The sequence below is a fragment of the Hordeum vulgare genome, chromosome 6H (genome assembly GCF_904849725.1).
Source record: "Hordeum vulgare subsp. vulgare chromosome 6H, MorexV3_pseudomolecules_assembly, whole genome shotgun sequence".
NCBI classification, from domain to species: domain Eukaryota; kingdom Viridiplantae; phylum Streptophyta; class Magnoliopsida; order Poales; family Poaceae; genus Hordeum; species Hordeum vulgare.
This window is the reverse complement of record NC_058523.1, coordinates 524,590,954-524,605,361: the sequence shown is the minus strand read 5'-3', so window position 1 is coordinate 524,605,361 and position 14,408 is coordinate 524,590,954. Positions and strand designations below refer to the sequence as shown.

Sequence of the window (14,408 nt, the reverse complement as noted above, 5' to 3'; positions counted from 1 at the left end):
AGCCCGATATGATTCGTTTGCAAAAAGAAAATCAGATCTGATTTTTTTTTCCATCACCACTCACTATAACGATAGGCATACATACACTACCATCATTTTCTATGAGGATAAGTGTCGGAACAATGCAAACGGCGTCGTTTGACCCGCTGACCCGATGACACCGTCTGCGTTGATCTGCCCTCTACCATCGCAGAGGATGTGTATGCCTACCCTTAAAACGAATGAGGATAGAAAAAAAGGTTAGATTCAAAAAAAAAACGAATGGAATCAGATCGGCTAAACTATGCCAAAATGGTGAGAAATCGGCCTCCGTGGGATGCCGAGCTACGTACCTACAACCTTGGCCGTTGAGGAAAAAGGGCGCATTTTCCGGGTCAGTTCCATCCTGGTCAAAGTCTAGGAGCAACTGTACAAACGACATCGGTTTGTTGTGCTGTAGTATTCTGAGTACATTTGTCTTCTTTCATGGACATATGTTGTCATTTCGGTGCAGATTCAGTGGAAACTGTTATTTCTAGTGATACAGTTTGCCATTTTCTCGATTTACTCGTAAAAGTCTTGCTAGTTACTCCCTCCAGGCCCTGTTTGGATTGTAGTTTTCCTGCTAAATACATTTGTAAAAAATATAAACCTTCCCTCATCGTTTTGGTTTCTGACTAAAAATTGTTCTGACCCAATAATTTACACCGGTAAGTTAGATACATATGTATTAGAATACAGACATACCAAGCGCGCCCTCATTCTTTTTCGAAGACGTTTTAAACAGCTGCCACCGAACCGTTTTAGACCCTATCCGAAGTTTGTCTAAATGTGCTATAAAAGTGAACAGATGGAGTAGTTAGCTGAAGACACGCTAGTGCTCAATTGGCTTAAACACGACATCCTATCTTTTTGAACTTGAGGGGGTTGTTAGACTTTTGGCAAAAGTTGTCTTTCCAAGTGCCTTTTGCTTCCGTTCTTGTCTTGTATAACTGCTGGCTTTCCGAAGCCGAGTAATAAAATTATCTTTTGTCTGAAACAAATGAAATTAAAGATCCGAAGTACTATCCTAGAAAAAGACATGCCTACTTAACGGGCCGTCCTGATCTGTTAATTTTCAGTTAGTAGCAGAGTACTCTACATAATTCACAATGGAAACTGTATAAATTCAAGCCGCAAGAAAATGATGATACTAATATACCATGTACTCCTTCTGTAAACTAATATAAAAGTATTTATAATATTGAAACAGTGTTTTAAATGGACGGGAACTCGGTGCTTTCAGGTACCGTACACCCTATATGTGCCCAATTGTTTTTCAAAAAAGTTAAAAAATTTCCATATATTTTTTGGTATCAAACATGGTCAAGTATTGTACTCGTATATAAAGTTTGGACAAGAAATGATTTGTAGTGATTTGAGGGCAAAAAAAAAACTAGTTTATGACGACACTATAACGTGTATAGTACTTGTATATAGCGTTATTTGCCGAATCTTCGACTCACGATGCAACCAAAGTCATTTTCTATCAAATTTTTTTATACGACTACAATACTTGATGATGTTTGATACCAAAAAGATTTAGAATATTTTGAACTTTTTTAAACTACTTTTTTTTGCATATAAGATGCACGGGTACCAAGGTTCTCCTTTGTATTTTTCTGTTCTAAATGATCTTATATTAGTTTATGGAGGGTGTACTAGACAAAAGAAGTACTAGTAAAATAATTTGGTGGTTGAGCTAGACGCAAGTGCTTCTCGCCGGCAAAAATATGATAAGAGCATATGCGTATCTTGACCTGCCAATGCCGTGGGATATTCCTCAGAGTCTAATACTCCCAACTTGCTATTATCAAAGGTGGTATGATATTGCAACATGAGGTCATCCATCGTTCTCAAAGCCCAAGGCTCGGCCAATGAGACGATCGACGGATGACCAAGAAACAAGTTGCATGCTCAATTATTGCACTAGTTAACCTTGTATATACCGGTTGTTGGAAGATGTCTACGATGTCACATACTACTCGTATGGTTAGGCAATATTGCATGCCATTTAGATACTAGCAGTATCAAACGAAGATCTTTCTGCTGTAAAAAACGAATCAAATGAGGATATTTTGGCTGTATAAAATCGAATCAAATGAAGCCGGCTAATGGCGGAGCGATTGAGCCGTGTAAGCATTGCCATTTTACCAAACAAAAACTAGTCCTAATGATCTTCGGTGTCACAGTTTATCACGCATCTTGCTTGAATCGTGGCGGAGCGCAAGTAAATTACGGTCATAAATATAAATGATTTCCCCGAGCAGAGGGCCCGTTTCAAACACGAAACTGATCTCCTGTTGTTTTCCTGCACACAACAAAAATCCCAAGCCACGAATCTCTTCATACCAATTGTAAGATGTCACGCATAGAATTAGTATATTGCACTAGAACCCTACCCAAGAAAGAAATCGAAGCCAAGACAGGCATCGCGTGCAATTTATGGCATGGCATGGCATCGTCCAAAGCTCCAAGGCACGCCACGGACTTGGTTTCCCGACCAATCTATTCACGGGCAAGCTTGATTCGCCCGGACACTGCACGGCGACAGGCCAGTGCATATTTTGCACGCTTTATTTCCGTTTCTGGCTCTGGCAGCTTGCGTGTACACCTTCTAATTAGGTATAGAGCCCGGAACAGGCAGAGGCAGTGTCGGGCAAGCGATCCATCGTTTCAAGTGCCAGCACAAGTTGTCCTTGAAAATTGGACTAAAGAGTACGTAGGAGTATGTCTTAAGACTTAAGTGCTGTGTAAATAAATCTACTATAAGACTTAAGAGTACGTAGGAATATGTCTTAAGACTTAAGGTTTAGGAGTACTACGTTTGAGACGCACGCGCGAATGCGATCCATCGTCGGCGGAAATCATTGGTCATCAACACAAAATCGTATTCACGGGCCTGTTGATTACCGCGATTCGCAAGCTACGTATCCACGAGAGATTGCAAGCGATGGCATGTATTAGCTGGTTAGGAAATTCTTCGAATTTTTTGTTTTTGAAATAACAGTTGGTTGGGAAATGACAGTTTTAACTAAAAATGGAGGTAGTAACAAAAAGAATCTTACCAGAGACACCAGTAAAGATCCTTTCACATAAACAATTTTGATCCCACGTTGCAGCACTGTCCGCGAGAATCTAGACTGAACCGAAGTTGGGTCCGGAAGATTCTCCACGCACGTCGAGCATGCATCAAGATCGTTCTTTCAAAAATCGTAGCGATAAGATCTCTGTCACAAAAGAAGATGATTTGTTTGGGGTCACAAGCTGATGTAAAAAAAAAACTTACAAGTTTGGCACGCACGCATTAGGGCAAAGCAAATCGTGAACCGTATCTACAGATCGTAATACCACCAGACAGACCACCCTAAATCAGCGCGATCCGCGCGACACGAATCCAGGAGAGAATGTAGGCGACCAGACGGAAAAATATCCCGGCCGATTCCCTCGACCGAGCAGTACAGTATGGTCAATCCAAACAGAATGAAAAGAAATACGTATAATCAAAGTTGGACCTCGCAAACTTTTTTCGGAAGGTTCTCCATGCATGTCGAGGACCGCAAGGGTTTTCCGGAAGGTTCTACCACATGCATGCATGTGGACGGTTTGCAAAGTTTACAAAAATCTTTGCTTGCGCGCAAGCAAGCAAATCCCACCGGCCTGACATAATCCCACCGGTTTGGTGGTAATCAAGTCGGTCGTCGCAAACAAACAGGCGCCCTTCCACCCGCTCCACTGTGACGCACCATCACCTGGACCGCCTGGACCGGCCGGACGGCCGGTGGTTACGTCCGTGTGATGCACTCACCAACTAGTTTATTCCCGAGAAATTTACGAGCCAATTCCTCCATCCACGACGACACGGAAACTTCCCCACACATTTTGTGCACCACGGCACACACGACGGAATTCTAGCAAGCAGACGTGAAAGCGAAACACGGAAGAATCCTTCCGTTTTACTACTTTACGTATTACCCGCCGCACGCGAGGGTTCAGGGGGGATCCGAATCCAGCTGCGATTCAAACAGCCGCACAGCAGTAGTAGGAGTAGTACTAGCGCAAAACACTTGTACTGCAAGGAGTTAAATTTGCATACGTCCGGGTTTTTTCGGTCAGTTGAGGAACGAATTCCCCCCGGCCCACGTTCCCCGTGACCCGGAATCAATGCCCAATAATGAGCCCCGGCCTAGCAGTTGGAACAAATCCCACCGTTGGATCCGTCCGCCAGGGCTACGCATGCCATCCATCCACGAGCGTAGTAGTATAAAGCAGCCCGACGTCGGCAGACGTCAGTCTCGCCCGCTAGCCCGCACGCAAGCATCCGATCCGCTAAGGAAATAGAAGAAGAAAGAAGAAGGCGGCGGCAGGCAGGCGGAGAGAGATAAATTACTCCACCGCGGAGGAGGAGGAGGAGCCAGCAGTCCTCGCCTCCATCCAAATCCCCCGAGCGGAGGAGGAGGAGGCCGGCGGCGGCGGCGGAAGCCATGGAGGAGGGGAAGCAGGGGTTCCAGCCGCACCTGATGGGCGGCGGCGGGAGGATGAGGGGCGCGGCGGGGGCCATGGGGCTGCAGAAGCAGAACTCGTGGTCGCCCGACATCGAGCGGGACGAGGCGTGGGAGCGGCGCCGGCGCGGGATACTGGGCAGGGGCCGCCGCTCGCCGCTGCAGCGCGCGCAGAGCGTCACCGACGACCAGCTCGACGAGCTGCGCGGCTCCCTCGATCTGGGCTTCCGGTTCGACCCGCCCTCGCAGCGCTGCGCCGCCTGCGACGCCGGGAGGAGCCGCCTCGTCGAGACGCTCCCGGCGCTCGACCTCCTCTACGCCGTCAACGCCAACGCCAACGCCAACGCCAAGGCCGGCTGCGCGGCCAGCCAGTGCTCCTGCGGCGCCTCCTCGGAGGCCTCGGAGCCGTCGCCCATCGGGAGCCCCCTCTCAATACTCTCTCCAGGTGAGCACGCGCATTATTATTCCCTCTCCATCAGCTCCATGCGATCTGTTCATTGCACGAACAAGCCTCCGAATTTCGAAAGAATTGATTTGTTCCTCTCCAACCAAACGCGATTGCTGATCCGCCGGCCAGGCGCGGTTAGAGTTTTGATCTGACTTCTCGACGGCGGTACTTCCTTCCCTGCAGATGACCCGCCGGAGACGGTCAAGATGAGGCTGAAGCAGTGGGCGCAGGTGGTGGCGCTGTCCATGCGCAGCCGCTCCTGAACAGACCAGCCATGGCTGAACGAACATCCCGTGGAACGTGGATGCCATACCGAATTCAGAGGAGGGACAAGGAACAACAACGCACAAGAAAAAGAATAATCCATCCATCCCTCCCTGCCTCGAGATCGAAGAAGCAACCAATGATTGATGAGCAAGCAAACGAGAAGAGAATCTACCAATAGTGTCGTCGGACGATCGGCCAGCCGCCTTCCACATCTGCTCCTCCCGCATCTTGGACCAGCTAGCTTAGCCCTGCTGCTACTACTAATCAACCTTTGTGTCACATGTTTATCGTTGAGCAATTCGAGAACCATACTCCGTAATCCGCGTTATTACCTCTGTTATTACCTAGTTTCTCCTCCCCCTGATCTTCCGTCGTCGCATTGCTTCCGTTACTAGTCACCTCCCCTGATTTCGTGATAATTTCGACATGACTGTACATGAGGTAGTAGATTGATTTTTAATTTGCGTTCCGGAATAATAATATACTGTTGGCTGGTGGTGGTAGCAGTTGCTGTTGCTTGTTGCTGCTGCAAAATAATCGATGACCGACGGATGGTGTCACTGGGTTTGCTCACCCAATCAAACAATCAATCCTCGCTCGTGCCAATGGCCACCCGATGAAGCACCAACAATCTGAAGCAGATCACCGATCCCGATCCTTCACCTCATCCGACGACCAAGCAGCTGATCACGTACTCCCTCCGTCCCAAAATTCTTGTCTTAGATTTGTTTAGATATGAATGTATCTAGTAAAATTTTAATAATTAAATACGTCCATTTCTAGACAAAGCTAAGACAAGAATTTTGGTACGGAGGGAGTAGATTTTTTTTGGTGTAATTCGTGATCCAGGTTTATCGGCTGCGGGGTTCTAGGTCGAGATTCGAGGAGGAGGATGACGACACCGTAGATACTGTGCCATCCTTTCTGCAGTGGTGAAGGGAATTATTTGCTGGGCGTCCGCCCCTCTGCGCCTGCCTGCAGAGAAAATTCCTTTTCTCGCGAATGACAGGACAGGCTGTGGTCCGTCCGCGTATGGGAACGGGTGGAAACGAGATACGTGAAGAGCAGGTTTCGTTGGCTGTCCCTCCCTGTCGTCGTTTCGGCACGGCGAGCTGTCCACAGTAGCTGTCAGTACCACCAGCCCACCACCCCCATCTCTTCTCTCAATCAGTCCCGCGCCATTCTACCTGGTAGAATCCAGTAATCCACGATCCGTGTGGACAAATCTGCCCCTCTATGTGCAGAGGACACGTCCGGACGCATGCGCGCATTGGACCCGGCCATCCCATATTTGTCCGGGTAGCCGTCCTCGTGGTATCCAGATCCTCGAATCATACACAAGCATGCGACATGGATCAACACACGTACTTTTGTAGTTCATAGAGGACATAGGACGCTGTTCATACATGACATATCAAATTAGGACATACTCCCTCCGTTCCTAAATATAAGACCTTTTAGAGATTGTACTATAAACTACATACGGATGTACATAGACATATTTTAGAGTATAGATTCATTTATTTTGCTCCGTATGTAGTCTTTTAGTGAAATACCTAAAATGTCTTATATTTTGAAATGGAGTGAGTAGTATAGAGGAGTTCATTATATGTGTCATCAGATTACCAAAAAATAACATGTTCTACTTCATAGGTCTATAGAGGAAATTCAACCACGCTTGCCCTTTCCCTTATTCTAACCCTTAACATTGTCCTCTTGGGCACGATACTAGCAGCCAAAGGCGCAATAAGGATCGAGGCGGATTTGCTCGGCGCCAGAGCTAATGCGTCGACGCGACACCAAACATGTTCATATCCACCTCTTTGGAGGAAACACCGTCGAGGGCACAACCTACTGGGATTCGCTCCACCACGAGAGCAAGGGTGACCCGGGCTCAGTGGCGGAGACAGGACCCAGGCGGGGGGTGCCTGGACCCGGGGCGTGATGATTTTTTTTCCTTCATTAACTGTAGCATTTTTACACCGTTTTACACTATTGAATGTTATAGCTATGAAGCAGGCCCGGGGCTCAATGTCAGCATGGCTCCGCCCCTGCCCGGGATTGCCGCTTTGCCAAGACCTTGGCACGCCGCACGCGCATCCTCGTCGTTTGTTGCCGATGCGCGACACACCTTCTTCGTTTCGCGGCGGTCACGCCGTCCCACGACCTCCGCTGCGCCTCCACAGCTACAACATCTGGCTCTTCGGTAGCCTTCAGGGAAAGGCGGACCACGAGATTAGGAGGGTTCTCTCCTCCTCGTCCGTGCATGTGGCAAGCTCCCAGTCGACGGATCCGGATCGGACGGGCTCGGTTGACATGAGACTTCACGGTGTATGGGCTGTTCGCCCGGGGGTACAGGGAAGGAAGGGGAAACGGGGTCCGGTTTGTACACGCTCACTGCACAAATGCACCCCCAGATCGCGCCCCTCGCAGAACCGTGAAGCTGTAGTGCGACGGCAGAGGCAGAACCGTTGCGCCCACGAGCTGCAGCGCTGCAACGGCGGAGGCTGGGACGTTCGTGTCAGCAGGGAGGGTACAGCCAGGCGCACCGCACGGCGGCACGGTGACACGGCCATCGTGGTTTTACTTCTCCCGGCGGCACCGTACCACGACCAACCCTAATAACGGCGTCCCTTTTGATTTGAAATGGCAACGGAACAAACCCATAACTGCCCGGCGAAATTCCCCTGCACCGGCGCACGGTACACCTGCAGTTTGCTCCCAGTACTGTCTGGCAGCCTGCTGCCGTCTCCCTTTTTTTTTTTTTTAAATTTACTTTTGAGGTTTGGCCTGCTGCTGTCTTCGTCAGGTAGTTCAGCCCTGCTATAGCCGATGATGGGCCGATGATTCCGAGCTGACGCACGTGCCGGTCCGATCTGACGGGAGCGGCGAACATGGGATGCCGCACCCCTGCACGTGTCCGGACAGCGAGTTTCTGGTTTACGTACTGTATTATTATCGTGATTAGGATGGCCACGAGGGCAGGCGGCACGCCTCCGTGTCACGTCCCTGGCCAACCACCGGCGCGTCGCGTCGGTGCTTTGCCATGGCCGGAAGCAGGTGGGAATATGCTCCCAACGATCCTGGCTCCGGCCTACCCACGTTCACCCCGTATGAATGAAGCTCCAGAAAAGTTAGGTAATTTACGTGATTGATCCGATACTAAAAAAGAAAAAAGAAAAAAAACATGATTGATCCGGAAGGTTTCTGGATATACATGGGGTTTTTGTTCTGGTCCCAACATGGCCAAGCGCCATGGTTTATGTGTACAAAGCTTACATACATGGCTCCGTTGACATGGCACTGGCAATGGAGCCAGAAAAGAAATATACAGCCTACAGCAGCCACTGACACCGAGTACTCGAATCCCAAGACTGATACTTACAAACTATTTTCTCTGTACCTAAATAGTAATTGTAGCTGAAGAGAACTATTTAGTTACAGAGGGCATGGTTCGGTTTGTGCTTACCAGATACTACAAGAAGCTTTGCTATGTCTGATTTGCCCATCAGACACACATGTTCTTTATACTCTGCAAAGTAGTTCAGTTCAGTTTCACTCTCAGAAAACGGAGGAAAATCATCTACAGATGCGCAAATAGTTCCGCTTTACAAGCCGACCGGACGTCGTTTTATGAAGAATACAAACTCATCTCTTAACATGGTTGTTGCAATGAGCCCTCAAAAGAGAATAGATAGAAATGTAGTTCCAATGGTAGTCTAACAACACCACATGGTTAAACAGATCTTACATACAAACGCTCTCTACTGACATGGAACAGCTAGAACCTATAAGATCGCCAGCAGTCTACTGGCCTAGGAGTCTGAACTCTCGAGCATCGGATCAGTGGCTGCTCTACAGGCGCAACTCCTGGGCGATTCTGAAATTCACCTACTATATGTATATAAACCGCGCACGTCGAAAGTAGTTTGTTCTAGTTACAGGTCTTCAGCTTACCAAGGACCCGTTAGCGTCCTCCGCAGGCAGATCCTCTTCGACGTAGGCCCAGCTTGCCGGCTAACCTTCTCGAATACCTGCAGATACCATTTACAAATTATCTCCTGAAGTGTATTGAGGCAATCTCAGAAACGTCACATGACAATGCCTACAGAACAATGGAGGAGCAGTCACTTCTTTTAACTTGGAACAGCAAAACAACATGTAATTATGTACCACCAAATTACGGCACAAATTTTCACCCTTGTCCCTATGAATGAAACTGTGTAGAGTGGAACCTGGATCAAGTGTCCCTCTCCTAAATCTGACAGCCCACACATTTGTACGACTGTAAAGTGGGTCAACATGCATAAAAGAAAACTACCCCCTGAGGAACTTGGAAGGCAACGAGAAACAGGTGAAGGACCATGACCTTTTTTTCGGCAGAGTTTACCAAAAATCGATGAAAAACAAACAGAATGTCCCTGTCCTAAATCTGACAGCCCACACATTTCTCATAATATCATGGAGATAATGATGTGTGAACTTCCAAATGGAGTTCAGCGAAAAATGTGGAGGTAACTATATTTCTTTTCTTTTCAAGAATGAGCAGCAGGAGCACTGCACATTCCATTAGAAGAAAAGAGAGTTACAAACACATATGTACATGAACTTAAAGAACAGCAAGCCAGGCACATGACCAGCCCTTAACCAAGCTCTCACAATCGGGACCAGCCCCTAACTAAAATTTTAATGGATGAAGACTTGGAGAATCTGGCAATGAAAGCTGGAAAACGACGGGGTTGTTAACCAGTGTCCAGTCCTATAGGGTATCGTGGTGAAATTGACTGAATTTTTTCCACAAAAAAGAAAAGAAAAAAGAAATAGCTGAAATTGTTGTTGTTACAGATAAGAAGTACCATTTCTCATTGGAAGTGTTAATAACAAATGATGACTTTAGATGCGATATTGGGGGAAATACAATTGAGAAGTTCTTTCAATCAGATGGAAACATATATAGTTGACGACACACATATAATCTCTGGCCTAAAAACTACAATTGTACAATTTGTTTACTCCAACATTTTATCTTGTTAAGTTGGTAATACAGATGAACAAAGTAACATCAAATAGTAGTAAGAGTTAAAAAAAGAAGTGAACAAAACACAGCTAACCTTACAATACAACACATGGATCAATAGATAAAATATTAGAGCGAAAAACATTGCAGTTGGCCGATCAATTCAAAGTTTTTAAAATCATTTTAAGCCACTTAAATGTTACCACCTAACCCCTGTGGTAGGAAAATATTATCAATCAAATCCACATCAATCCCCGCCTTATCATTTCTTCAGTTCACACAGCTTTGCTTTATCAATACGACATTGTTAAGTCAAGTATACGATAAGAAAATCAGAACTCTACATCAGTAGCTGTCAATCAGACTATAACATTTCCCATTCAAACAAGTGTATCAATACCACAAGTTTCGATAACTTCTATTTTCATAACAATATCGTTGATGAATCAAACCATGCATCGTAGAGCTATTACTATATTCATGATGGTGACAGGTCGACTGCAATACTTCCTGAATGGGTATCCATGATCACAGGTCAAAACACGTTTCCCTCTATACTAATGAAATACGCCACTAGTTAAACAAAAGAGCGCACATAGGCTGGTCAGTTCTGTTTTCTCTTGAATGGTTAAATAAGCAAAAATAGTATCAGTCGAGCAAAAGAAGTTTCTTCAAAATGGTAGGCAATTACCTCATTCTTTTGCCTCTCAAGCATCTCCGCCTGCACATTGGAAGAAAGAACTAACTAGTTAAGATAACATGCGCTTCCATTTCCTCTATCTAGTAATTAGTCAAAGATGGTAACAGAACAGTGACAGACTGAACAATGCAAGAATAAAGAAAAAGAGGAAATAGTCCCATATGCAGAGTAAAGTTTAGAAGTGTTACTAGTTTAGCAGTGGAATAATCCATTCCAGATAAGCCATGGTCAATATAGGGCTTATATTCACCGGAAGAAACAAGAGATCATCTTTTACCAATTAGATAAGCAAAATACTTAGCACTGAATCATTTTGACAGCGGCCATTGGAAGCTATTTTTGTCAACACTTACCATGAGTTTTAGTTTTGTGGAAATTCACAACAGAATGTTAACATAAATCATGCAATAAATGGACCACTCTTGCTGCATGTAAACTTGTAGTTGAAAACATTCTGTGATTTGTTCTCTCTTTGATTGACTTTCACTTTGTTAAATGCTGCAGGGTGACTAAGACCTATCACTAGAAACTAAATATCAAGATAGTGATCATCCAGTTTTTCTATGATAAATTGAGGTGATCAACCAGAAGCCAACTACTCACAAATAAAAAAGGAATGCTAGAATGCGCATTGCCGAAGTACAATACAAATGCAATTAAACAAGAAAAATGGCCAAAAGATGTATCATACCTGTTTTCTCTGCAACTCTTCATTCCGCTCTTTAAGTTTTGCCACCTCAGTCTCCAATTCCATCATATAACTCTGTTGCATATTAGAAGGCAAAATTTAGCCAATATCGATTATCCAAGAGTTGTAGAAGCTCGACGGCAAGGAGAACCTATTGGCGTTAAAAATTGTTCTCGCCAAGATTCAACATTTTCGAAGACGACGGCTGCAAACATGACCATTCATGTTTGTATCCTTTGTAATTTAGCATGCCGACGTCAATTTATCATAAACTATATATGCACACAAAGGAGGCTCTAATCCTTCGATTCTATTTATAGTACTCCATCTGTAAACAATTGCAAGACGTCTTGGCAGTTTACATTTGTTTACAGAGGGAGTACCCATTTTAGCACTGCTGATGTGCCATATACAGTATCATTGAAGTAAAATTTGGTTAAGAGAAGCATATATGATTGCGCAACACGTGTCACCGCTAGTAAGCAAACACATCACAATTTGTTATGGACAGTAACGGCACGATAGAAACAGAATTTTCACCTGTTTCCTCTGGCGCGACCTCGCCGCAGACTCCCGGTTCTTGATCATCCGGCGCTGCCTCCTCTCGACCACCTTCTCCATGGCCGGTGGCTTCCTCCCCCTCAGCCCACCGTTGAAAACATAGGGCATCGGTGGCGGCGACAGCGACGACAGGTTGAGGCCTTCCATCTTGCCGTAGCCGTTGGACATGACCGGCCTCGCCGGCGACGGCGACACCATAGCGGCCGCACCACCACCCCCTCCCCCTCCTCCCTGGCCGTAAGCTCCGGTCATCAACCCATTCGCCAAGGAGAGAGGATTCACCATCGGAGCAAACATGTTGCTCTGAGGAAACAGCATCTGCGGCTGCGGAGGCGGCGCCTGGGCCACGGGTGCCGGCGACACGGGCGCCGGCGGCCCCGGCATGTCCTCGCGCACGACGCCGGCGCGCACGAGGAACTCCTCGAGCGTGACCTCCCCGAGCGTCTGCTGCCTCTGGGCCGGCGGGGGAGCCTCGGCGGCTGCGGGGGCAGAGGGGCCTCCGAAGAACATCATGTCGCGCCAGACCTCGTCGACGGTCTTCTGGCTGAGCGTCCTGGGGAGCGTGAGCGAGCCCTGGCGCTGGATGCCGCCGTGATCCGGCCCCGCGGCGGCGGTGGACGGCCCGGCGCCGCCCGCGCCGATGGCCTGCGACTCCTCGGCGGTCCAGATGTTGCGGAGCAGCTCGTCCATGTTCATGGATCCGAAGTCCTTGCCCGGCCCGCCGAGCGCGCTCTGGAACTCGTCGAACGTGAGCGAGTAGACCGAGGAGCCCTGCCTCGTGAGCGGCAGCGGCGTCATCGGCGGCAGCGGCTGGTGCTGGTGCTGGTGCTGGTGCTGGTGCGGCCGCCCGCTCCCTCCCGGAAAATCCATGACGGATCCCGCCAATCAGCCGCGCCGGACCGAATCGAAAAGCGGCTCGAGTCAGGGCCTCACAGGTGTTGGAGCTCCAGCCAGCCACACAGCAGCCGGACTCGTGACGGGGAGCAAGCAAGCAGCGGGCGGGCGGGCGAGCTCGAGCTGCTTTAATCAGCCGGTCGGACGGTGCGGCCGGGCTGGATTAAGTATGGCTGGCAGTGCCAAATTTAGCAAGGGCAAATCCACTGCTGCTACAACGAGCGATTGGTGCGCGCGCGCGAGGGAGGCGGAGGGATAGAGATCGGAGGTGGGCGAGGTGGAACGCGGTCGTTGGCCGCTGGCGGGGGCGACCACGACGGCGAGAGGGGGTAGGGGAGGACAGGTGTTGGCCTGGCGGAGCCGGTGCGTTTATAAAACGTCGCCCCACAGCGACGAAACCCACCCCCCCAAATCTGGATTAGTGCGCGCCGGGTAATAAAGTAGTACCAGTCACCCACCACTCTTTGCCTCGCGCACACGGCCAGATCCCGCGTCCCGTGCCTGCTGTCCCTCGCCGGGATCTCTTGGCTGCCGCGCCCCCCTCGTGCGTGCCTCGTGGGGATCGGGTGCAGCTGCCGGGGGTGGGGTGGGGTGGGGACGGGGTGTCGGTGGGGGTGGGGGGATGCGGGGGTGGGCGGCGTGGTGCGGGGTAGGGATTTTGGTTCCGGCTGACCACTGAGCGGAACGTGGTGGGCTCCGGCGGCGTGCGGGCGCGCGACGTGTCCGCGTAGGGAGGACGGGGATGGGTGGGGATGGGGACGGGCTGCCCAATGGGGGCGCGCGAGGTGGGGGGATCCTGGCGGACGCGGACAAGCGCGGTGGACGGTCGGATCGGGGCGCCGGCGCGGGCGCTCACCCACCGGCCGTTGACGCGGCGGGACGTGGCGCGGGCCGCGGGGAGAAGAAGATCGGCTAGTGTGAGATGGGCCGACTGCGTCCTGCTAGTGGATGGTTCGTTCTTTCGCGGATCAACGTCGTGGGCCGGGAAAAGATTGAGACCTCTTTGTTTGTTTTCTGCCGCAAAATGTCAAAAAAAAAAAAAAAAAGAGGGACAAGGTCACTAAGCATTTTTTTATGGTAATAAAGATCATAGGACAAGTCGCGAATACACTGACCTGACAAAACTAAAAAAAACAAAAAAACACTAGTCCTTACACAATGGAACACGAGTCAAGAAAGAAAAATACAATCAGGACCGAAGAATACTCTCAACTTGGGCACTCATATATTCTTTGTCTCCTTCCTCCCTCCCTCCCACCTCCGCGTCGCCAACCCTAGGCGACACGGGGGGCGACCACGCCTCCGGCCCCCTC

General features: G+C 48.8%; 2 protein-coding genes across 3 annotated transcripts; one reads left to right on the top strand and one right to left on the bottom strand.

Moving 5' to 3' along the window:
• Positions 1-4,351: 4,351 nt before the first annotated feature.
• On the top strand, positions 4,352-5,738 carry LOC123401321. The gene is made up of 2 exons (XM_045095107.1): positions 4,352-4,965; positions 5,152-5,738. The coding sequence occupies exons 1-2, from the start codon at positions 4,503-4,505 to the stop codon at positions 5,229-5,231; spliced, it is 543 nt and encodes a 180-aa protein (XP_044951042.1). The 5' UTR covers positions 4,352-4,502; the 3' UTR covers positions 5,232-5,738.
• A 2,688-nt stretch (positions 5,739-8,426) lies between these two features.
• LOC123401320 (bZIP transcription factor 23) lies at positions 8,427-13,503 on the bottom strand. Of its 2 annotated transcripts, XM_045095106.1 has the most exons (5): positions 12,181-13,503; positions 11,644-11,715; positions 10,944-10,973; positions 9,193-9,269; positions 8,427-8,767 (listed from the first exon to the last, which is right to left on the bottom strand). In XM_045095106.1, coding segments are annotated over exons 1-5 (1,071 nt in total). In that variant the 5' UTR covers positions 13,072-13,503; the 3' UTR covers positions 8,427-8,766. The 2 variants fall into 2 exon arrangements, with proteins under 2 accessions (XP_044951041.1, XP_044951040.1); XM_045095105.1 differs by lacking the exon at positions 8,427-8,767 and having other exon boundaries at positions 8,802-9,269; positions 12,181-13,501.
• Positions 13,504-14,408: the final 905 nt, after the last annotated feature.